The sequence below is a fragment of the Myotis davidii genome, unplaced genomic scaffold, assembly GCF_000327345.1.
Source record: "Myotis davidii unplaced genomic scaffold, ASM32734v1 scaffold174, whole genome shotgun sequence".
NCBI classification, from domain to species: Eukaryota; Metazoa; Chordata; class Mammalia; order Chiroptera; family Vespertilionidae; genus Myotis; species Myotis davidii.
This window is the reverse complement of record NW_006289087.1, coordinates 6,100,651-6,125,546: the sequence shown is the minus strand read 5'-3', so window position 1 is coordinate 6,125,546 and position 24,896 is coordinate 6,100,651. Positions and strand designations below refer to the sequence as shown.

Below are 24,896 nucleotides of genomic sequence, written 5' to 3'. Positions count from 1 at the left end.
TACTTTGCTTCATGCATTTGTCTTCAGCATTTTCTTTAATTTCCCTGGTGAAGTTAAAATTTAAGGAAATAGCACCTTGAGATCTTAGATAAAATACTTCCTTACACTGTTTTCATTGTACCTGAGACCTAATCTTTATGCAAGTATACAGACCCATGGCTCTATATGTCAGTTTATATATATTTCACTTACATTTACAAAGAATGTGTTAGTGTGCTTACAGTGTTTTTAAAGTCACTTCGGGTATGTTGATTATTATTATTATCATATGGGACATTCCACTTAGCTAATAATAAAAAATACTTTTAAAAGAAAAATGCTAGATTAATGGGCTTCATATACTCATGCGAAACTTATGGATATCAACTTCTTCTCAAAATATTGTGTTCCCTACATTTGTCTTGAAAAATGTACCATTTCAAACCCTGTAGGAAACAGGTTTTTTTTTTTTGAAATCTGAACAGTGAACTAACTTCTATTGAGTCTATACTGTAACTAGTAAAACCAATTGTTTGAAGGCCAATTTAGAAATTCCGGACTGTCACGGAGTTATTCCCTAAATGATTAATTTGTTGAGACCATCCTCAAGGCCCTCCCTTTACCAACACACAGAAAATGGTAAACTTATTGCATTATACACATGACTATGGCGTTTTTCCTTGTAAAACATAATATATATTGAAATCTTATTTCTAGAACCATACTCCTCTCAAGGTTCAGTTGCTATTATTCAAGTGAAGTAGCAAACCAGGTTCACTTGAGATGATGGTTTTTAATCTGTTTACTTACTGAGTAGGTAAGTTAGGTAAATGAATGAATGGATGGATATTTCAGCTGATTCAGTCCAGGAAGAGAGAGGGCAGGGAAGCCCAATAGGAAACTTCTAGTTCAAGACTCAAAGGATGATCACTCAGACGGGGAGATGCCAGCAATGGGAGCAGCTGGGGAGCAAGGGGTGCATGTGAGCTGTGCCAGGAGAAATGCTGACGTGGACCGAGCACAGAGGCCAGGTGAGGAGGCGGTGGCACATGAGGCCGGTGCTCAGTATTCAGAGCAGAGTCTACAGTATTCAGTACTGAGCCTACAGGAGTAACCTGATAGGAAAGATGTCTGCAACGTTTTCTTAAAGGAATACCTGTGGTGCTTTAGAATTTAATTACGTTGCTTGGACTCATGAAGGGGTAGAAATCCTCTTATCCCATTGAATCGCCTCATTTTATAAACAACTAAGGTGAAGCCAGAGAAAGTAACTTGCCTAAGGTCACCACGCCAGCTCTCTCACAGGATGGACCAGCACTCACGTCTCCCCGCGCACCTGTGCAATCTCCTCCCGACATTGCCTGCTGGCTACTCATCTCCCCGAACTCTAGCCCGAATTCTTCCCAGTGCCCAGCTCGTTAACTAAATAATTTCTGCGGACGGCAGTACTGATGTATCGCAATTATTCTCCAGAACCAGTGCACATCTGACAAGTGCCCACTGTTACCCCAGTTTCATATATGTTCGAGATTTCCAAGTTCCTCTAATCTTACATTAATCTATGTCTTGCTGGAGCTGTGGCAGAGGCAATAAGTTAACATCCCCAAGTTCGAGCTCAAAAGGCTCATTTTAAGATGGCAAACGTGAAACAGGCTGTTTCGGCCCGATGACTAACGGCGCAGATAACGACCAAACGCATTTCACGGCGTCACTGATAACGTGCGCACACAGTGAAGACGCGACGGTACTTTGAACTATTCAACATGCTCCGAGCTCAATGCTAGCACTTGTTTTCATAGTTTCGTAATCTCACCTGCTAAGACCCTTATCTTCATAAAACCGCTGGGTTCCTGAGTAAATATTGTGCCACAGATTTAAATCTTCTGGGGGATTTGATGCAAGTGGCTGCTGGATTTTACGTCTCAGAAGCTCATATCTAAAGCAAAAGACAAGCAGAAACACTGGGATTATCTCAACTCACGTTATGACCAAAATTCCGGTGTTTCGTGGGATGAGTATGTGATGTGTGCCTGTGACTGTAAAGAACACATCTTCATTGACGATTACAGCGTTTTTTGAGATTATTATTTTTTCCTGACTCAAGTTTCAAATAGTCAACTATTTTGAACCCACCAACTCTATTCGCACTTTTCTGCTATCGGTGAGAACGGTCACATTTTAGATTTCTTGTGTGTCAGGTTTGCCGAGACTTTCTTGCCAGTTTTACACAAAGTAGAAATACAAAATGCTTATGAAGTTAATGATTTTCTAAGACTTCAACCGTCATTCCTTTATAAACAGTGATAATATTATCAACCCCACAGCCTTGGCTAAGGGTCAAGCCACTTGAGAACCACCCTTTTCTTACTTCTTATCCGTGTCCCTGACTACATTCTCTACAGGTTTCCAGGTAATAACAACATACCAAAGGATTACGTGCTGGCTTTGGGATTTTGAAACACATTTGTGTAAATGTATCCTTCAGAACATGCATCAAGTTTTCCTGACATATAATAAAAATACACTTTGAAAATCAAGGAAGGACTAGGTCAAGAATCATTAGAGAACAATGGTTGTTTAAAAAAAATAGTAAAATATATTAAAAAAAATTAGGATATAGCTCAGCCGGTGTGGCTCAGTGGTTGAGCATCAATCCATGAACCAAGAGGTTGCTGGTTCAATGCCCAGTCAGGAGGCAGCCGATTGACATTTCTCTCTCATCGATGTTTCTATCTCTCTATCCTTCTCCACTCCTCTCTCTTTCAAATCAATAAAAACGTATTTTAAAATTAATAGATTTCTACCCTGATGAACGTGTATGGCTCTGTATAAGCCAGGAAACATAATATGCAATTGTATGAAATTTATGAGTGCGGGATAGCCGATAAGGAATTGATTCTACGTTCATACGTGAGTTACAGCCTCCTTCCCTCCTGGAGAGAGAGCCCACAGCAAAATCCAAAGCACAGTCCCTTTTTCTTACCTCAAACCAGGTCCATTTGGCCTGGATGGTGGCTGCCAAGAAACCGCAGCATACGATTCACTGAGGGGGACCACGGACAGCGGCTGAACACCCTGAGGTGGGGAGGGGTGGGTTGTAACGTGGGTGGGCAAACTCTCTGTGCATCCTCCTAGATGCCTGCTCCCCCCTGAGCAAGCCACGATGCTGACCGAGTAATCAGTGAAAGGAGTCAGCCCAGTGATGACGTGGCTTAACACTGCGGGAGTGACATTCATGATTGTGACGTGAGGGTCGGGCATACGGATCTCGTAGCTAAGCACGTCTCCATTCTGGATGAGCGGGGGTTTCCACGTGACCTGGAGGAACAGATAAATGGAATCAGTGTGATGAGACAGGAACAGAGCAGCTGAAGTCCATCAGGGCTGGAATGTCCCTCTGTCTGGTTTTCAGTGAAGTTGCTTGCTAAATGCCTACTTAAAAAAAAAAAATTTGTATTGATTTCAAAGAGGAAGGGAGAGACAGATAGAAACATCAATGATGAGAGAGAGTCACTGACTGTCTGCCTCCTGCACGCCCCCTACTGGGAATCAAGCTCGCAACCTGTGCATGTGCCCTAACCTTGAATCGAGCTGTGAATAGAACCGTGACCTCCTGGTCCACAGGTCAACATTCAACCACTGAGCCATGCCCGTTGGGTGCAAACGGGTGCAAATGCCTATTTCTGCATGAGACAGAGGTGAGGGTTGGGGTCAGTTAGCGACCTCCAGGAACTAAGGGAAATGCCAATCCCTGGGTTTGGCTTTCCATCTTGATACTTTCTAGGCCTGTCAGACCAATACACACCTTGGTGACTCATCGCCCCGGTGGGGGACCTGGAGCACACAGAGCGCACGCGGAGACAATTCACACATCCACGCGCATCCACGGGGCAGCGAGCAGCAGGGCTGATCGTTTTCCTGTTTGTAACTCAATTAAATGAAACGTCAGAACCCCTTGCTTCGCATCAGGAGTGTGCGCTCTAAACGTGTAACCACTTTTTTGTGTTAGATGGTGAGGAGGGGATCAATGCTTGCATTTTCTGAGGCTGCACAAGCGGGTTCCTATATTTCACTTGTGCAAAATGAAGAAAGTAAAAAACAACATCCCCTATTTGCAAAGATAAGAGATGCACAGAGAGCTTTGGCAAAGGCGAGCAAAGGATGCCTGTTTAACTCATGGGCTTGAGCATCAGACGAAACAATGAGGTTTGATAATGGAATCCTATGGGCAACGGTCCTTTCGTCTCCTGGCTAAATTCTGCAGGGGCACATTAGCAACACATTCGTGCTCTTGGAGTGAAAAAGACCCTGGAAAAAACTGCACAGGCCATGAGAAATATCACTTATGCATTGCCATCCACATTCATCTTTTATTGTTGCCTCTCGATGTCCCTGACATTTTAGAGTATATCTTTCAGATATAGACTATAAGCTTCCCGAGAGCAGGGTCCAAGTTTGGTCCCCATGTACCGCCATGCCCGCAGAGTTCGGTAAGTAACTGTGATCATGGCTGATTGAAATATATATTTTGCCTTAGCATGCAATTCTTTTTAAATTTTAAAAGACACATTTCTGCAAATGGGTATATGAATTATCTACATTTGTAATCTCATACAAAATCAAAGTCAGAAGAAAATAATAAAAAAAATAAGAATAGCCCGGCTGGTGTGGCTCAGTGGTTGAGCATTGACATATGAACCAGGAGGTCACGGTTCAATTCCCTGTCAGGGCACATGCCAGGGTTGCAGGCTCGAGCCCCTGTAGGAGGCATGCGTAAGGCAGGCGATCAATGATTCTCTCTCATCATTGATGTTTCTCTCTCTCTCTCTTCCTCTCTAAAATCAATTTAAAATATTTTAGCAAAAAAAAAATAGGTGAGAATGATGATTAAGACTCAATTCCTTTTACGTTGGTTAGAGTACACCCCATAGCAAAGCCGTGCCTGGACACGATCCAGGTGACACCACTATTCCTGGTGGTAGCCTTAGAGACTCAGCTCGCTGTCCAGGCTGATCTAAATGTCCCTCGAGTGAGCGGAGAAGCCGTGGGTACTGTTTCATTCCTGGATGAGGTCACAACATTGAAGAAACGAGGGAATTTAAAGGGAAAAAAAAAAGGAAGAAAAAGCCAGGCACTTGTTTTGGAGGCTTTTTGATCATCACTGATGAATGAATGAAACAGAGTTGTGCACTGAGCCATCCTTCGTTTAAAAGTTTTGTGTATTTTTTTTTCAGGCCTGCCTATGAAATATTTGTTGGGAGAGAATCCAGAATGATGCCCATCACACAGCTCTGCCTTTGTGTAGGGGACCGTGATTACGTCACGTCATATTGATGGGGCCTGCTACCCGAGTTCTGCAAAAGTCCCCCAGGATCAAGAGAGTCATTTCCCCAATGATGAACAACTCCAGGTTTGTTTGGGGGTTTTCTTTTTACGTTGAGCGAAGAACAATTCTTAAGATTACCCCATTCGTGTAATAAGCACTGTGTGCATATCATGGACTTCCAATGAACTTCCTTCTGGTGTTTTACCCACAGACTCTAGAGCAGGGGTGGGCAAACTTTTTGACTCGAGGGCCACAATGGGTTCTTAAACTGGACCGGAGGGCCGGAACAAAAGCATGGATGGAGTGTTTGTGTGAACTAATATAAATTCAAAGTAGACATCATTACATAAAAGGGTACGGTCTTTTTTTTTTTTAGTTTTATTCATTTCAAATGGGCCAGATCCAGCCCGTGGGCCGTAGTCTGCCCACGGCTCCTCTAGACACTTTTGATATTCCTATGAAAAACAGGTGTTGCTTTGAACAGTCTCATATGGCAACCAAGTCATCAAGGCTTTTAAACAGAGCACTGAGCTTGGAGGCTAAATCAAATGTCTTCCCCAGTTTCCCCTATTGCGCATCACCCCGTGTTTGGTGTGGGTAGGGGAGAGCGCACACGGGCACCGCGTAGATCCAAGTCATAATTTCAACAGATGAACTTTGCTGTTATGCAAATGTCCTTTGTTTTGTGCTCTGGTGAGCAAGCTACTGTACCGATGCTTTTGGCAGGAGTACAAGCCCGGAGCCATGGAAGCATGTGTGTATTTACACAAAAGAGGCTCTGCAGCTACACAACTCCCTCCTGTTTGGTTACACTAATTTCCCTTGAATGAAGTTTGTATGCCAGCCAAGACAATGGCAGTTAGCCCGTCCTCTGGAGCGTTCCCAGGAGGACGAGGCGAATAACGGAACGCTTTCTAGATCGCCCAGTAATGCCCTATTTTAATTCCGTTCCCCATCATTTTGATTCTTTGATCATTAAGAAAATATATCAGAGTTTGGGTCATTGGGACTTCGGTTAATATGCTAATCCAGGTCTCGGAGCTTCCCCAGCCCACCTCGTTCTCTGCTCTGTTTAAATCTGACGTGGTGGTTAGGCTAAGCATCCCATCGTGGTATTCAAAGCATTTCAGGTGTGTGAGGGCCAATGCAAGCATCGCCACGAAGTAATGAAGGGGACACAGGGAGACATGAAACACGGACATCGCATTGACGAGCGTCTGGGCCAAGGGCCAAAGCCCAGTTTCTCCAGAGCGCGTGTAAAACCACCAATGTGTGCGTTCTGTCAGTAGGTGGCTCTGTTCATCACAGAGTCCATCCAGGGCCGATACCTACATCTACAGACAGAACACCCAGTATCTTACCTCGGCTGCCCCGGGTCTGAGCACGTGCACCGTGGGGGGCTGCACCCCGGCGGGCCTGGAGGGCCTCGTGGTCACCTCCGCCCAGGCGCTGCTGTTGGTGCCGCCACGCAGAGTGCTCATCAGGACCCGGTATTCGTACTTCGTCCACGGGCTGAGGGCGGCAGTCTTGTCCATATACCGCGTGGAATGGTTTCCCGGGAGAGTCACCAAGGCAGTGACTTCTTCCTTCCCCTGGGCCCTCCTCTCGATGGTGATGTTCTCCACCAAGCCATTGGGGTGCGCGGGGGGTTGCCACGAGAGGATCACAGATGTCGGGGTATCGGAGAACAACTCGGGGCTTGGGATGCCTTCCGGCGCGTCTGGGGGTGTCCAGACAGCCTGGGACGGGGGGGAGAGGGAACAGCCCGGGGCGGTGCAGGCTTCCACCTGGAAGGCGTAGGCGGTGTGTGGGCGCAGCCGGGTCACGGTGCGGTTCGTGGCATCGCCGGGAGCTCTCAGGAAGAGCTGGCCGCGCTGGTACAGGTGATAGTGCGTGAGGACCCCGTTGGGCTTTACCGGGTGCTGCCAGGTGACCAGCATCGCTCTCGGGGCCACAGCCAGGAGGATCGGAGGGTCCACAGGTCCGGGTCCTATCGGGGTGAATGAAACCCAAAGTGATACCGCCTGGAAACGCCCCACATCTCCTGAGGACAAAGCTACGAGGAGCACTAACGCTCCCACAAGGACACGGGAGGGGACACCCGGGCGTAAAGACAGGGACCGGGATGGCATTGCTCACAAACGTGCAAGAGGGACTTGCTGAGTAGCACTGAGCTAGACTGTCGTTTTCCTTTCTAAAACGGCTTTATCCAAATCGTGTCCTTTTCTTGAAGTTCATGCTAAGAAACAGCCCGAGGACTTTTTTGGAAATCAAGGCATTAGAGGAGAAATAGACACGAGGGCGGTTGTAGCCCAAGTTCTAGCTTCTGTCACTGTTTTTTCCTCTAGAGCCCCAGTCACTAATGATAATCAATAGCACTATCCTAACAAACCCAGTTTACAGCCCGGTCACCCCCTCCCCTCGTCCCCACCCCACACCATTCACTCCATATTCCACGTGATGCCCAGCTCTGTTTATCATTCCCGGCCGTGTTTGGCAATTTATCTACTCCCTGTTAATATTACAGGTGATTTTTTACTCCGGCTGTGACAGAAGCTGCCGATGGAGCTCTCTCACCTACTGATAAATAAACAATGCACAGATCTGACCTTTGGGGGAACAGGTTTTACGCTCGCTCCACTCAGCATTCTAACGGATTCAATTATCAGAAAGGTTCGGGAGGCCCCGTGAATACTGAAGAAGGCCCGCCATATGCCCGCGAGGTGCCGCGGAACGCCAAGTACCCTGCAGCCCTCCAGAGAAATTCCCTAATTGTAAATAATTTCGCCGCGCGCCACCATCAAGTCACCTTGAATGCAAGCCCCTCAGCCCGCGGAGGCAAAGTGTTATTTAAGCTTTACTGGGCTGCGTTAAATTCTGCCATGTGAAGGGCTGTTAAGTTTTTCAATTGAAATTTCATTTAAAATGCAGGTGCTTTTTATTATACGGAGGCTTTACTGCTCTCTAGGTACAAGCAAGAACACGGTGCAATAACACAAATCTGCTCAATCACTGATCAGTAGCAGCTGTAATTCCGGAACATTTAGCATTCTTATAAACCACGGCCCGAAATCTATCAGTTGCTACCGTAGATCAGGAATATCCCCTATTCTCCTTTTCCTGCCCACAGCGATGTTGACATTTATGAGATTTTTTTTTCTGTGAACATTAGATTTTTTTTTTAAAAAATCTTTATGAAAAGTATACTTGGATTTAGTAATTGTTCCAAACAGCATTGATTACGTGTTTGTGTGCACGCGTGATTCAGTGTTACACTCAAGGTTTGTTTTAAATGTAACAGCTGCTTCGCAAAACCAGTGCCTATAAGATAACTGATCATGCAAGCCCAGTGTCATGCAACGCGGTCCATGTATTTGTCACCAACTGGACTGATGGTCGAATCGAAATGGCTATTTGAGAGGAAAGATGTTACCCAGCACTAACCCTGACATCAAGTCATTGCTGACGATTTGGTAATGCATCCCATCGGGGGAGAAAAACCCCTAAACGTCCAGGCATCTTGGTAGGGATCCCATTTGGCATTTCAGTCTGAGACTAGCTTTCATGTTAAAGCTTTCTTAAAACCACGGTGACATTTCTCACGTTTGCCCTCCAGTATACAGTAGAAGTGGCCATTATGGTATCAAAATAGGAATTCCTTTCTTATTCGTACGTGTCATCCAAACTTGGCTATTTCCCAACAAAAAACCAGCATGAATCTTGTAAGGTGTCAGTGTTGTTTTGAGAAACTAAATCCTCTGAGATTGGGGTCCATAAAATCAACGCTGGATTCAAGGCTTTCATATCTAACTCCATGCCACCCTTCCCCCTTAAAAAAAAAAAAGAGCAACATACACTTACAACTCAGAATATTTTTGTATTAAGGCTTACCAGGGTTTTGCATAATTATTTCTCACACGTGCCCTCTCAAACTGGGGACTTTTTCAAGGGGAAGAAACAACAAGGATGCAGTTTGATGTGTTTTGATGGGATACGCTTTTCATTTCTCCCGGATAAGACGCTATGTTATGAGCGAAACAGCCATGATAATGAGATGAACTTGTACTTCAGGCCCCCACGGAACACAGGCTTTCCCTCAAGATGATCTCTTATCTTGGGAAAGAAGATGCTCCATGTCAATTTCATGATTTCGCCCCCCCTTAAAAGCCAGCGCATTTTATTAGCTCTCGGCTCCCAGTCGGTTCCCTGCTCTTGTCACAAGAAGGGTCCTTAAACTTGTGTGATTCAGGAGAGGGACCCAAAAGCAGCTTCATTAGCTCCTCTGGCCAGGTGAGTGTTAAAACCCGACTCCTGGCACGGGTTCAAGTGTGTGCTTTCAAAGGACAGGCCGAATCGTCTTATTCTATATACAAATCAACCGGCATGCTACTGTGTGCTGGAAAGGGTCAGCACAATTATGTAAAACATGAGTAATAACTATAATTGGGGCAGTTTGCTAATACAATAAAAAGCTCTGAACACGGGCAAAGTTATGCTCACGGCGGTAGCTATCACTTTCTAAAGGAAGAATTCATGGGTGAAATGACATGAAAAAGATAGTTATAAAATTTTAATGGAATGATAAAAGGCAAAAGTCAGCCTCTCAGCTGAATTCTTAAAATCCCAATATATCACCATCCGCCGCTTAACTGTAAAATCAATGTGGGGTGTAACATGTTGTCAATGCAGCTGTCACTGGGAAGTATGACAGCCACACAGCTCAGCCGGCCAGGGATGGAGATACACCCACATGGCCGCACCCGGGGCGCGACTGTTCGGAGAACTCCCTTCTGGAGCCGGGAACGGGGCATTCTCTGTCCAGATCCAGACTGGGAGCACAGGCCATTTCATTATTACAGCATTAATAACAGAAAGTAGTTTCATTTCGGCAAATGAAATTGTCTTTTATGGGAAACGATTTTGCTCCACGGCTTCAGAAGTTCAACCCCAGCCTTAGACAAAGCTGTTAACGAAGGGGTCTGCTTATTTTCACACTCAGGTGTGTATGTTGGGAAGGGTGTGTGTGCACACACGTGCACGCGTGTAATTGTGTGTACGGATGAACGGGTGGACCCACTCACACCTTTTGTGTGTGTCTAACTTTCCGTGGTTTTCACCTCTTCTAGACTCGCTTGCTATTAGTCACCTGCAACTGCTCAGTTTCCCTGTTAGGTCCTCATTGTTGGCCTGAAGCAACTTTTTACCATTTTCATTAAAAACTCACTCAGTTTCAAAGCCCTTTTTCAGTAATATCAACTCCACAAATAAATATTCCCAGAATTTCCCAATGAATTAAAAATCAAGGTGGCAAATATATGGATGCATAATTACACAGAACAATATGTTATATGCTAACTGTTATCATGGCCTTTTGATATTCACCACTGATATGCTAGCAGGAGTGGAGAGTGATGGAGTCCTTCGTCCCTTTAATCATGAAATCTATCACTTTATTATTTATACTCCAACTACCTGCTGACAAGATTTCTGACAGATCATCATAAAAGACTTAAATGTAATAGGACCAAGAAAATAAAGATAAAGAAATATTAATCTGATGATGATGAAAAGGGCTCAACAGCTTATCCCGAAACGAAGAGGAAGAATAGGCACCATGACTTTGCACCAAAATGAACATGCAGCTCCTTGGCAACTGATGAAATCAGAAAAGGGCTGGTAACACAGGCGTCATCTATATATATAAAAGCCTAAGCAACTGTTATGACAGGTTGACCAAATGACTGGTTGACCAGTCACTATGACATGCACTGGCCACCTGGGGGGCAGATGCTCAACGCAGGAGCTTCCCCCTGGTGGTCAGTGCACTCCCACAGCCAGCCAACCTCCCGTGGCCCCTCCCCGTGGCTGGTTGGCCCTGATTGTTCACCGGGTCTCTAGTTGATTAAATAAAGGAACTGCTGAAGACCAGTATGTGTGAAAATGAAAAAGATATTACTTGGTCATCTGAGAGTAGGAGAACCAATATTGGGAAACTATTTTTCTCCATTTCTCCTGAGATCAGGACCAGAGAGTATACATTAGTAAGAATGCTTTTTCCCCCCCGCCCCAGAATTGGAGCATAGAGTTCAGTAAATAGCTCTGGACCCATCCTTGAAGGTTTGGGACAGAAAATTAAGTATGTTGATGGGAGAATTCAGGAAGGCAGGAGTGCAGTCTGCAAAGAAGGAGAAGTTCCACATTGGGAAGAGCAGGGTGCCTTATAGGCCCTGAAGGCCAGGCAGATAGGCTTTTCCATTAACCAATCCATCCTTCCAAAGCATTTGTCCGCAAAGACATTGGTACCCTAAGCTCACTGCAGCATTATTCACGGTGGCCAAGACATGGAAACAACCAAAGTGTCCCCTGATAGATGACTGGATACAGATGTGGTACCTATATACTATGTAACAGTACTCAGCCATAAGAAAGGATAAATACTCTCAGCAATAAAGATTTAAAATAAAATAAAAAGAGAAACTACTACCATATGGGACACCTTGAATGGTCCTTGAGACTATTATGCTAAGTGAAATAAGTCAGAGGGCAAAAGCTAAGAACCACATGATTTCACTTATATGTGGGACATAAAACTGAAATTCACAGACAACAGTATGGTGGTTACCAGAGGGCAGGGGAGTGGGGTTAGTAAAGGGTAAAGGGGGTCAGATATATGGTGACAGAAGATGATCTGACTTTGGGTGGTAGACACACAAGGTAACATACAGATCATGTATCATAGAGATGGACACTTGAAACCTGCATAATCTTATTAACCAATGTCTCACCAATAGGTTTAATTAAAAATTCCTCAGATCACCTGGCCGAGGAGGCTCAGTGGTGAACATTGACCTATGAACCAGGAGGTCACAGTTCCATTCCAGGTCAGGACACATGCCAGGGTTGCGGGCTCAATCCCCAGTGTGGGGTGTGCAGGAGACAGCCAATCAATGATTCTCTCTCCTCCTTGATGTTTCTATCTCTCTCTCCCTCTCCCTTCCTCTCTGAAATCAATAAAAATATATTTTAAAAAATTCCTCACGGCCCTTTTCTCTATCCATGAGAACTTCCCTTTGCACCCGCACATTTGCTTGGGCGGCTAGTGCTCATTTCCTGCCCTGGTGAACTTCCTGCCTGTAGACAGGAGATCATGCTCCCTTTTTAGTAAGCATCGCCACCAAGGTAATTCACAGTCACCCTTTCTTGATGGGAATAGAAATGATGAGTGCCAGAGAATGGAGACCATTTCTTCCCTTTTCCAGTGTGGCATACTATGGGAATCACCTCTGCAGTGGGTTGAATAATTATGTTCAGGTCATCTCTTTATTCAATTGTTTTCACAATTATTTCTTTAAAACTCTATTTCAAGTGTGAGCTCTCTAGACCATAAATCTGTATAGAGCTTGCGACCAGGCTGTCCGCTTCCCCAGAGTGTATGTAAGTCCCCCTGAAGGGGAGTAGGTGTGCTGAGTGGTGCATTAATGCCTCCTGGGCCTTAGGCAGTGTTTACTGCGCTATGCTGATAATTTGCTAAATGGTACCCTCAAGACCAGAAGGACTTGGGATGTGCCCTTGTAAAGGACCTAACTTGCTCCCAGGGAGAAATGGACGAAATAGTACATATTATTGTTCATAAGTGATGTTTGTAAAATTAGGTAAGCTTTGAGGAACGAAAATAGTTCTGATTCTGTCTCATCTGATGTCACCTCCTCACTACAATACTGTAATTAAGGTTACTGTAGAAATAAATACTCTATTGAATAAACAACTGGTACTGTTTCAAACACTATGCCTTTGGACTACTATCTAGTCTTAAGAAAGTCACTCCAGTCCTCACTGGACATAGAGCTGGAATGGCAATTGGCCAACAGAACAACATCTTCTAAGAAGCCCCGGATTAAAATAATTGACAAGATTAACCCTAAAAATATCAATGTTCAAAGATCCAGTGTCCTCATTCACTCTGTGTAGCTTGCATTAATTTACAACTTCTCTAAACAAAATTATACTTCCACTGGTATGCTTTTATAGAGGTAGTTTGTATAAAACTAAATATTATGTCCATGAGTTTATTCCCTATATAACCTAGTAAAAACATAAAATGCAAATATAGCTCTTCCATGAAAAACTACAAACTTCCTGAGTTGACTAAGGCAACCCCAATCTATTATAGGTATTAGATGCAGAATCACTGTCAGTAGATTCTTTCTCTATTTAGAACAGAAGGCTGTCTGTCAAGTGCAAATAGAAGTACAAGGAAACCTATTTCTAGGGGAAGGTATCACGGTGCTCTGAGCATCCTCATACCGTTAGGCCCACAGTTCAGGTCTTCCACCGGCAGGAACCCCTCCAGAGCAGAGAGCCCTGCAACATTTGCTCACAGAGGACAAGCTGACAAGCTTTCTCTCACAGGGCACCTCGATGTACCCTGAAGGACGGAATGGGGCCATGTCAGTACTCCTAGCCCTCCAACCCTCCAGGCACACCTTTTCCTTTTTTCTGGAACATTTAACCACCCTTGCCCTACAAAAGACTATTGTCACTAGATCTCCAAAGAATGCAGGAGGACTATTTATGAGTTTAGGAAAAACTAAAGACATTCAATACTCCCCCGTGTAGAGGACATTTGGCTGCGTATCGTGCAGAACACTTACTGTCCTCCGTCGTCATGAACAGAATCCAAGGGCTGAGCGCGCTGCCAAAGCCATTGGAGGCAACCACGCGGAACGCGTACTCAGTGTGCGGCTGGAGGTCCCTCACTTCATGGCTTAACGATGCCGAAGGACTGGAAAATAACCTATAGGGACACATTTTAGAGAGATTCAGACACTCAAAGAAATAAACAGGTAAGGTCAACATGCAGTTAAGCATTGCACTTTTCCATCCTCACATGCTACCTCTTTGAAAATGAGTAGCCATTGGGCTGAGGGTTCATAATATTGCATTCATGTGAGCTGTATATGACAGTAGCACTCAGTCACTGCTAGCATTAAGCATGTTTGTCACATGGAACTTGTAGGATATGTATTATAATTTTGTAGCCACAGTTCACCAGCCAGCATTTTGGGGGTTCAAGTGCATGCTTGTTTTATGTAATAGATGTGCTGATGAAAAATGAAGTGTGAAGAAACCTTCTTGTAAAATCTTATTTTCACATGAAAAGTAGATATTTTTACAAAGCAAATCATTATCCCCTAGGGCAGTGATGGCGAACCTTTGACACGCGAACTTATTTTTGGTTGATTTTTCTTTGTTAAATGGCATTTAAATGTATGAAATAAATATCAAAAATATAAGTCTTTGTTTTGCTATGGTTGCAAATATCAAAAATTTCTATATGTGACACGGCACCAGAGTTAAGTTAGGGTTTTTCAAAATGCCGACACGCCGAGCTCAAAAGGTTCACCATCACTGACTAGGGTGTTGCTTGTTGTTTTGTTTGTTTGAACTTTTAAAAGGTGGCCTGGCTGGCTGGCGTGGCTCAGTACTTGAGTGTCAACCCATGAACCGAGAGGTCACTGGCATGAGCCGACACGCGGGCACATGCCCGGGTTGCAGGCTCGATCCCTAGTAGAGGGCATGCAGGAGGCAGCTGATCAATGATGTTTCTCTCTCTTCAATGCTTCTATCTCTCTATCCCTCTCCCTTCCCCTCTCTCTAAAAATTAATTAAAAATAAAAACAAAGGGTGGTTTTTATTTGCTACAAATAAGAACGGACCTATTGCTCAAACACCTGAAATTCATCTAAGGCTATTAACCAATGTTGCCCCAGTAAATTTCATTTCACAAATGGGAACGAAGATGAAGCTATGGCTACACCGCGCCCCAGTGCCCGCTGGGAGGATGGAAGGGGCAGAATGCTCACTCTAGCAACGCAGGGGAGGAGGGGCCCGGCCTCATCTGGAGCTGGTAGCGGGCTGAGCCGGGGGCGTTGTTCCGAGCTGGTGTAGACCAGGCAACCTGAAGACTGGTCGGAGCAGCGGCCGCAAGCCTGGGAGGCAGCATGCCATCTGGAGCTGTGGGGACACATGGATGAATTAGAGCAGAGAAACCCGCGGCGAACATATGCTGGACGGACCGAAATGCCCCGTATCCTGGAAAAACTGTGGCTCGGGATCCACAGCCGTGTTAACCATGGCCCATTTAGTTTAAGATCTTCGTCCCTGAGCTGCTGTGGGTCCCTATTGTTCATTTCAGCACAATCGCATTGGGATTTCACTCCCAGAAGCCAGCCCCCGAGCACACAGCGAGGCAGACGAATGCGCAGTACATCCCCCCCCTGGACTACTGTTTGTCTAATTGAAAACACCGAGGGAACCTAGTGCAGCAAGTGCTGAAGCGCCTTTTCAATGTAACTTTTGCTCAATCATCAAGCAATCGACCAGGGAAGGAGTCCAGGGTTTTATTTCTCCCATGCTGCCCGTTCGCCGCTTTAATCACAGTGCTCATGAGCCCACGGGCTTGTCATTTTCGTGTTGAGGGAGGTTTATTGTAACTGTGTTTTCCTACAATGATAAATGCACCGGAATGGCTGCAATGAGCACTCTCTAGCCTTGATTCTCACCCATGAAAATGTAAAAGTGCAACCGCTTTGCGCCTGGGTTTTACACAGTCCGCTGCCCCTTCTCACCGTGACTCCGTCCTTATTCCAAAATGCTGCAAGGTGGGGCATGAGTGTTGCTTTTCCCAGGCGGGTGGGATCTCTGGTAAGTCTTCCCTGAATTCAGTGTACCTGCTTGATACAATCTACCGGGGAAACCTATTGAAACAGTTCTAGAAGGCCTAACAGGAAAGAGTAGAACTAAAGCCTATTCTACTTACAAAGCTGACACAAAGACTCTGGTTATTAAATTATTTCCCCAACAAGTATAAATTGAAGCAACCTATCATATCAAAGTCTGTTCTAAAGCCCATCAGGCACTCAGAAGCAAACTACACAAACTTCTGTGGCTTTAGCAAAATCACCTAATGACTCTGAGGTATGTTTCTCACCTTTAAAATGGGGACAGATTTTTTTTCCTTTGCAGGATTGCCATGAAGATCGGAGATAATGTAAATAAAGCACCTAAAATTACATTGCCTCTGATCTGGCAATTTTTAATTTATTAGTCATGATTATTCCTATTGTTATTTTATTAGACTAATTTGAACTTCCCTTAGAGTGCTACAATGTAATTTTCAGAAACATTCTTATTGTAATATAAGCTCCTTATGGTCCAAGATGAGTAGGGGCCATTGGTGAAGGAGAAGAGATCAAAACAATAAAAACTATCTGGGTTCATTTTCAACTTTTTTTAACATTCATCTCTGTGGTGTGAGTGTTATGTGCTCTCCAACTCGGGAAAACCTGCCTGTGAACTGAGAGGTTAATGAGTGACCAGAGATGAAAAGGGAAGAATTAGATTACACGTCCCATCAATTCGTTGTCAGGGTTTCGAGTTCATCAATGATTTGCTAATTTATTCAATAACCAGGTATTGAGCTTCTCCTCTGTATGAAGCAGCGATCTCTTATGTGGAGGGGGAACAGTACTGGGTGCAGGAGACGTGGCCCCTGACCCCACAGGGCATCCCTGGGAACGGAGGCAGCAGGCCGTGCGCACACAGATGCACGAGATCACACCACATTGTGACATATGCCTGGGAGGAAAGCAGAGCAGAGCAAGGGGAGGGAAGGTGGAAAGAAGTGTGTGATTTTCCTTATTTTATAATAGGTCGGGTTGTACAGGGAAGCCATGGGAAGAGCTTGTCATTGGGTGACATTTGAGCAGAGACCTCAATGACAATAGGAAGGTGGCCGGGAGAATAAAAATCAGAACAAAAATCAGCTTTGACACATTATCAACATGAGACATTTGAGGAATAAATATGTCCACCAAAATAATCTCTTCCAGCGCTAAAAACGACATCACCGTGCTATCAGAAAATAGAGAAATGTCCAGAAGGAGACCCCATCATGACAACAACTAAAATAATAATAATAATAATGATACAATATCTTGAGTTCTTTTCTGAGTGATAACAACAAAAAAGTACTCCATTAAATTGGTCACACTCTGGTTATATAACATTGCAAAATATTTCCAAACAGAGTGATCATCCTCAATTATTTACGTAGCACTCTTCATTCTGCGGGCTTTCGGTAACTCTGAATCCTGGAAACCTTCCTTTCCCCTTTGGTTAACCCCTTTTATCCAAACCTATTCCTCAGAGGCCCCTTAGCCCCGAAGCAATAACTGGGAGCCGGCCATAATTCCATCCCTGGTTCCGTAGCAGGAGAGCTGCATATCTATCAGCTTGATATATGGCCTCCAAGATGCTATGTTGCTCAAAACACTTCTCTCAAGTTTAATATGACCCTCCCGGGGCAAGCACTCCACAGACAACCTCCTGAATCAACACATCTTGCCCAGTAAATACTCATTCTACACGGCGACTGGAAAAAACAGCCACCCCGACCTATAAATTCAAAGGAAGGGTGTTCTTCATAAAATTTCAAATTTAACCTTTTTTTTTTGGAAGGCAAAATGAATACAAAGCTTTAAGTAATAAATTAAATCACAGATTGGACTAGTATAGCTGGTATAATCTTTTTTTGTGGTATAATCTTTTGAATGCGTACTTTTATTAAACTTATAAATGTAGAATTTTATTAAACTTTTAGATCAATGTATACTTGTGGATCCTTCCCTATCCAAACAATGGTAATAAAACCACAACTCTTCCCCCCCAAAAAAACAAACAAACAGAAGGCCCCAAACCTTTGCTCCATACAGACATACAGAACTCTGGGGGAAGGTCTATGAAGCAAAAAAAAATAGACTTTTTTTTTCATGTGACCAGTGACTTACTAAGGTTGTAGTGGCTGGAAGAGTAAAGTTTTGGGGACAAAATAAATTCAGTTGGGATTCTCATAGCACCAACTTGTTACCACTGTGGTGTATGTTTTGTGTGTATGTGTGTGCATTTCAACCCACTGGAATGAAATATTGTCTTAAGATACCACAGAAGCCCATCATAGTTTGTATTCAATGTAAACCTATAATAAAAGACACTGGATGCCATTCTGCACAAGGCTCTTTGCTGTGGGTGGAAAAGGGCAGGTCAGGTGGAAAAGGGATGGGCCGATCTACTTGACATTTAATAGAGATAAGACGTGACTCAAATAACTATAACGCCAAATGTGTACACAGCATAAAAAAGTTGAGTACTGCCAAGCTGGCATGGCTCAGTGGTTGAGCGTCAACCCATGAACCAGGAGGTCACGGTTCCATTCCTGGTCAGGGCACATGCCCAGGTTACAGGCTTGATTCCCAATGTGGGGCATGCAGGCGGCAGCCAATCAATGATTCTCTCTCAACATTGATGTTCTCGGTCTTTCTCCCTTCTTCTCTCTGAAATCTATCTCTCTATCTTTCTTTCTATCTATCTATCTATCTATCTATCTATCTATCTATCTATCTATCTAGTGCGTGCTACATGGGTTTCAGGAATCAGGACTCAGATGTGCATGTACCCTGGACCCCGCCTTTCAGAGGAGCAGCCTTTCAGAGGCCCTGCTGCAGGGACACACTTCATCTGGGGCGATCAGGTCCTCAGCCTAATTCCAGGGCCTGGGACACCTGTCCACCTGCGTGTGCTCATTCCGAGCAGCCCTGAATCTTCCCACTGGCTTCGCTTCGAATCTGACCCCAGCGCAGCCCTAACTACTCGCACCTCCGAGATGGTTGGCTGGGCATCCTCGTTCAGGTCTCCCTGCTCACATCACACGGGAGAAGCCATGACCTCTTATCTGTACCTATCCTGCCTGGATGGCCTGGCATGTGCTCAAATCCCTCCGATCACACATTTTCCTCTTGTTTTCTGAAACAGCGACATATGAGCGAGGATTTTAAATTCCAGTTTCCAGAATGGAACATTAGAGTTCAGACACACATATTGAGTCGTTGAGTCATAAACAAATTGAAAACAGAAGGCCAGGCTCCATTTCCAGTCACTAAACCATATGTCATTAAAAAAGAAATTAATTATGGGGAATATGCAGATGTGCTAACAAATGGACAGTCAACCTTGAGCACAAGGATGTACAAATAGAGCAGCATTAAATCGTGACAAGTAGGCTAAAAGAGATTTCGTGTTCACAAAACCATCTCTCGCCATAGCTAATCCTTGGAACCTGTATGCCGTGGGCCAGATTCCTTAACATAAATATTCCTAATTCTCAGAATCACACTACAGAATTGCAGTGTCGATTCTTTGTAATACAGATAACGAACCTGAGGCTCGGAGAGGTGACGTGTTTTATCTCAAATCACAAAACTGGGCTGCTGGCAGAGTGGGAATTTAAACTGGGATTGATGAAATTCAGAGACAGTGGCCCTAGTTCTATACCAGAACAGCATGCTATGGGAGGTGATTTATAATAGAAAATAAACATTAAATATATTAAATAAATGTAAAAGCAAATCATTGATACCATGAAATACATTAGTTGTAGTAAAGGCTGGATTTATTTTCTGTCCAAGTCATATTCCTAAATAGTACTTTCCTGGTCTTATTTCTTCGTCAAAGCAGGGTCGCTGTCTCCTTGTAGACTAAGAATATTCACTTAACAAAGAGGCTTCTGTTGGATACAGCACGATATTGTTTTCGGTATTATAAATAATACTCAGGATCCTGAGTATCCTAATCAATGCATCTTTGGTGTGCTTTCTAGAATCATGGGGCCAATAGGAATGAATGTTGCTGCCATTTCAGATATAATTTGACAAAGTGCTTTCCAGAAAGTTGCATTTACTTATACTCCCATTGGTACGGTATGAATGATCCATTTCTCAGTATCCCCATCAAAATGAGCCTTTCTCTACATGCATGTATGTAACTATACACATATAATAGATAATAATGTAACTATATGTCATTAGAAATAGTACTATATAATTATGTTACATAACATAATATGACAATATATATAATCTAAATACATACCATAAAATCTAACGAGGCAGCCATTAAGATCTACACTCTGTTAGCAAATTAAAAGTATCCTATATAATAAAAGCCTAATATGCTAAGTGTCTGGTCATCCATTCAACCAATCAAAGCATAATACTAGTATGCTAATGATATGTTAAGGCCGCTCAACCGCTCGCTATGATGTGCACTGACCAGGGGGCAGATGCTCCAACCAGTAGGTTAGCTTGCTGCTGGGGTCCGGTCTATCGGGACTGAGTAAGATGGGCCAGACATGCCCTTGAGCCCTTCCATGGTCCCTCCCTGGCTGGCCAACCTCCCGTATCCCTCCCCGGCCCTTATCATGTACTGGTGGGGTCCCTCGGCCTGGCCTGTGCCCTTTCACAATCCGGGACCCCTTGGGGGATGTCGGAGAACCGGTTTCAGCCCCATCCCACAGGCCAGGCCGAGGGACCCCATTGGTGCACGAATTAGTGCACTGGGCCTCTAGTTTCTAGTAAAGGGGCTTGAGAGTGATGATGGAGGAGACAGAGGCAACAGACTTTATGAACTCAAGCTAAAAAAAAAGATGAGATTTCCTCAAGGTTGTCACCACTTAGAGGGGTATTTAGGAGAAAAGTTCTGCTTAGGAAGGGTGTGCTTAAAATGAAAATTGTTAAAAAAACAACACATTTTTTTGTTACTCAATTCAGTGACGAAATAAAATATTCTTGAACAAAACCTGTATCTTGGGTCTTTCACTGATTCCTTTCTGAGGAAAACCCAAATTTCACTAATGTCGGACTGGTGTGAGGCTACGTCAATCAAAATTGGTGCAAATATCTGTCAAATGTCCTCTGAAACCCAACTGGCAGATCTCACCCGGCTCTAGTGATTGTTCTTCATGGGATGAAAAATGGTCCCGTGTTCACTAAGAAAGCCCTAATTAGGACAGAAAAGCAGCGGGGGTGTCCCCAGCTACGGTGTATAATAGGAGGACTGTAGCAGGAGGTGTCAGAGGTGGGCCAAGGGCACCGGCATTGAGAGACGCCACGGAATATGAATTGCTCTTGACCAGTTTGAGAAATGGAAGATCCCACTGCACATTAGCATCCACGTGACCACGGCAACGTCTCTCCACCTCCACCTCCCTTTGTGGTTTAAGATGAAAGAGTTGCTTACAATTGCTCTGCGGGACAGTTTCAGTGACTTTGTTAAGCTGGAAACATCAGACAAACTGACATCGCCCCCCGTTAATTTCCAAATACCTCAGAGCTGCGAATGTGCAGCTCCTGGTGCTCAGAGAACAATGGGAATTTTGAATTTCATCAGGTGCATTAGTTGTTTAACTAGAACACCGAACTGTCACTTTGTCAGACTAATTAGAGGCTCTGAGGTTGGTGGTCAGAATGCCTAGAAGAATTTTTTTTTGGGTTAAGCCTCAAACCACCAATCAAATTTCATTCTTTTTCCTTACAGATTTCCTCGATTTAGACACTCCATTTAAGCCTTAGCTCTTGACATTTGAATTCCTCTTAGTATTCCTACGAGAATTTCTTATTATTCCTATTATTTTGAATACCATCATATTCATCCAAATGAGTTTCTAGGCAGCACAGATTAAATTCCTTTTTCCTTTAGAATCTGATTACTTGAGGCCTTTGTGGAAGAATGTATCTTCAATTGAAAAAATAATTTAAAAAATACACAACCAAAATATTAGTGGATTAAGTCTACGTCGTTTTCAGTTAAAATATTGTTCATTCATTTCATTTAAAATAACTCTCTGAAGAATTTCACCTTTGTAAAATTAAAAATAGATATGCGTGGCAAGGTTAATACATGATTTTAAAATGAGTAAATTCAAGACAGGTCAAAGCCACTCTCTTTAGCGAGAGTGCACTAAGTATTCCCTTGCGGAATGTGTCTAACAAGAACAATAGTTTTTTTAAAAAAGTAGTTAAGAAGATAAACTACTGTATTTGAGAATTGGACTCTTTCTTATGATGCCACTGCACTTACTATTCTGGAATAGAATCAAGAGCCGAGCAATAAAGGGATCTTTGAACAACTGACGAAACTTCAGAGGGGATTGGTTATAAAAGTCACCTTAGCAGTGGGACTGGATCTAATCTTCAAGTTGATTTATTACTCAACTAATAACAAAGAGATGGAGCCCTAAAACGCTCAGACTATATATGGGGCATTCCTTACCTCAACACGCCATTAATTTCACATTCTCTATTAGAGAGAATAAAACAGTAGTCATTAGCACAATCAAAGATGCCGAATGACTGCTAAGAACTGATTTCAGTTCAGGAGTAGTAGAGTTAGAATCAGAAGTTGAGAATTTTAAAAAATGATGCTCATTTGACCAAATAATGAATAAGTATGCAATTGAGTTTATGTGAAGAAAATTTGGCCTCACAATGATGATCCAGAGTACAGCATTGGTATCAGAAAGGATGCACGATTAATACCAAGGAACTGTTAGTTTTAGGTTGATGAACCTGGGGGAATTCAGAAGCAGGAAACAAATGTGTTAATATTAATACCCTTCTACAATTTATATGCAGCACAAATTAGAACGCCTACTTTTGAAAAATAGCATGGTAACTGAAACATAGCTTTGCTTGGCTCATCCCCAATTTCTAAGAATCTTCAATTGATTTCAAAAATGATTATTGGTATATTGCATAGAATCTTCCTTCGCCTTAAAAGTTTAATTCAAACGCTCTCTATGCTTAAGGAACCAGTAGCTGTTAAAAAGTGGGGGGAAAATTTGTTGCTACCCAATCTTCTCACATCTAGTGGAAGGATATAATTTGGAATGTAGTACACAATTACCATGCATCCAGCAACGCATTCTACTCTTTCCATGCATGTATCAGACTTAATTCTCTGTGTCAACCTTATAAGGCAGTTCCTCTTTCTTGCCCCAGCCCCCAAATGAGGCAAAGTCTGATTGTGTAACTTGGTAATTTGTTCGAGGTCACAGAGCTAATAGGAGGAGAAATTAAACCCCTCCTACTAAGCTATATGAAGTCGATCTGATTTTAGAAAAATCACTAGAATTTCACTGGCTTATGTGTGAGCCTGACTGTGTATGTATGTGTAGGAGGTACAGATAAACAGAAGACAGAGCATATGGCACATGTATGCATATCATTTTTATCCTGAATACTATTTTTTCCCCTCAAGCAACTTCTAATCTCATAGTGTGTCAGGAAGAACTTGAAAATATTATTTCTTTTCCTGAGAAAGGGAGGATTGACAAAAATGGTAGAAGTTAACTTCAGATTATCAAGAAGGTTTCGCTGCTCATAAAGCCTGGCTATGTGAGAAAGATCCAGGTCTAATCCTTTCTGAGAAATTGTCTCAATATATTTAAATCTTACAGGTTTCTGCGTGGCCAGCTTCCACTCGCTAGAGTTCTGTGATAAGACTGTGTTTGGCCTTCCCACCATCAGGCACAGTAACAGAAATTCCTCTATGTTTTAGTAAAACCTATTTCTCTGTCTCTCTCTCTCTCTGTCTCGCTCTCTTTTTAATCCCAAACTCTAATTTACTTGTTGTTCCCTTAGGTACAAAGTACACAGTTCATAATTCATTTGATATGAAATGTCAGTTTAGATTCTTGCCTGTCTTTGATAAATGAGAAAAAACATGTACATTTCAATTTCCGCGATGCCAGAGCGACCAGGAACAACCCCCTGTGGTGCTTCTCAAAGACGTTTGTGTTAAATTAAACATCAAGCTTCGGAAACGGTGGGAAGGGGTTTCCAGGACAGAGAGTACACATACAGGAAATGGAGACGGTGGATGCATTGCCTACCAGGCAAGTGAGAGCCCCCAAACAGCAGCTGTGATCCCCAATTAGTCCTCACTTATAATTTAACACACCGCCACCAGCCTGTTGTTTCCTTACATTTTGCTTTAGAGGTAGTTGTTAGAATCCTGGAGGAGAAGAAAAATTCAGATGCGTGGGGTTGGTTTAAGTTTCGGCCTAAATTGTGATGGTAGAGGTATAAGTTGCGCTCATTATATGTCATGCTTTCCATTCTTTAAACAAATAGTCGAGCCTCTATTGACGTATCGGCCGACCTCAGTGCAGGCCCATTCCATATCCCTCACCCACCCCAGTGAGGATGGGTATGTGATGATGAAATCCCTTTTCAGATGAGCAAATGGGGGCTGGAGAGGAGGTGCTTTCCAGGGGTCATGCAATCACAAATGACAATGAATGGCAATGCCTCAGGTGGTGGTCAAGTCTGACAGACACTCCGTAGATTTTATACTTCGAATGCATGGGTCTTGTATCGAATGGAGGACAGCTCTCTAGGCCATTGGCGACAAGTTTTGGACACCTGATGGTTCGAGCAAGCAGTACTCTCAAGACGGTATCCTGACACAACTGCAGTGTCGGGCAACATCTTCAGACCCTCTTGACGAGTGAGACCGAGACATCTGTGTCGCCTTTGCTGAGAGAGGATGTAAGTGGTCAGTGGACGAGGCTTCAAATAAACGTTGCGCGCAGTGGCTCAGAAACCGGCTTCCGGAGCCAGTCACCAGGCTGGAATGTGGTTTCTGCCACTGACTGCTGCATGAACTAACCAGCTAACAGCACACCAACCTCTTTCCC

General features: G+C 43.6%; 1 protein-coding gene across 1 annotated transcript in view; it reads right to left on the bottom strand.

The window, feature by feature from the left end:
• Nucleotides 1–24,896, bottom strand: part of USH2A (Usher syndrome 2A (autosomal recessive, mild)) — a 442,266-nt gene that overhangs the window by 138,084 nt on the left and 279,286 nt on the right. Inside the window, 5 exon segments of the mRNA XM_006761291.2 lie at nucleotides 1,793–1,915; nucleotides 2,963–3,297; nucleotides 6,667–7,295; nucleotides 13,957–14,099; nucleotides 15,169–15,319. Of these exon segments, the coding sequence (XP_006761354.1) occupies nucleotides 1,793–1,915; nucleotides 2,963–3,297; nucleotides 6,667–7,295; nucleotides 13,957–14,099; nucleotides 15,169–15,319 (1,381 nt within the window).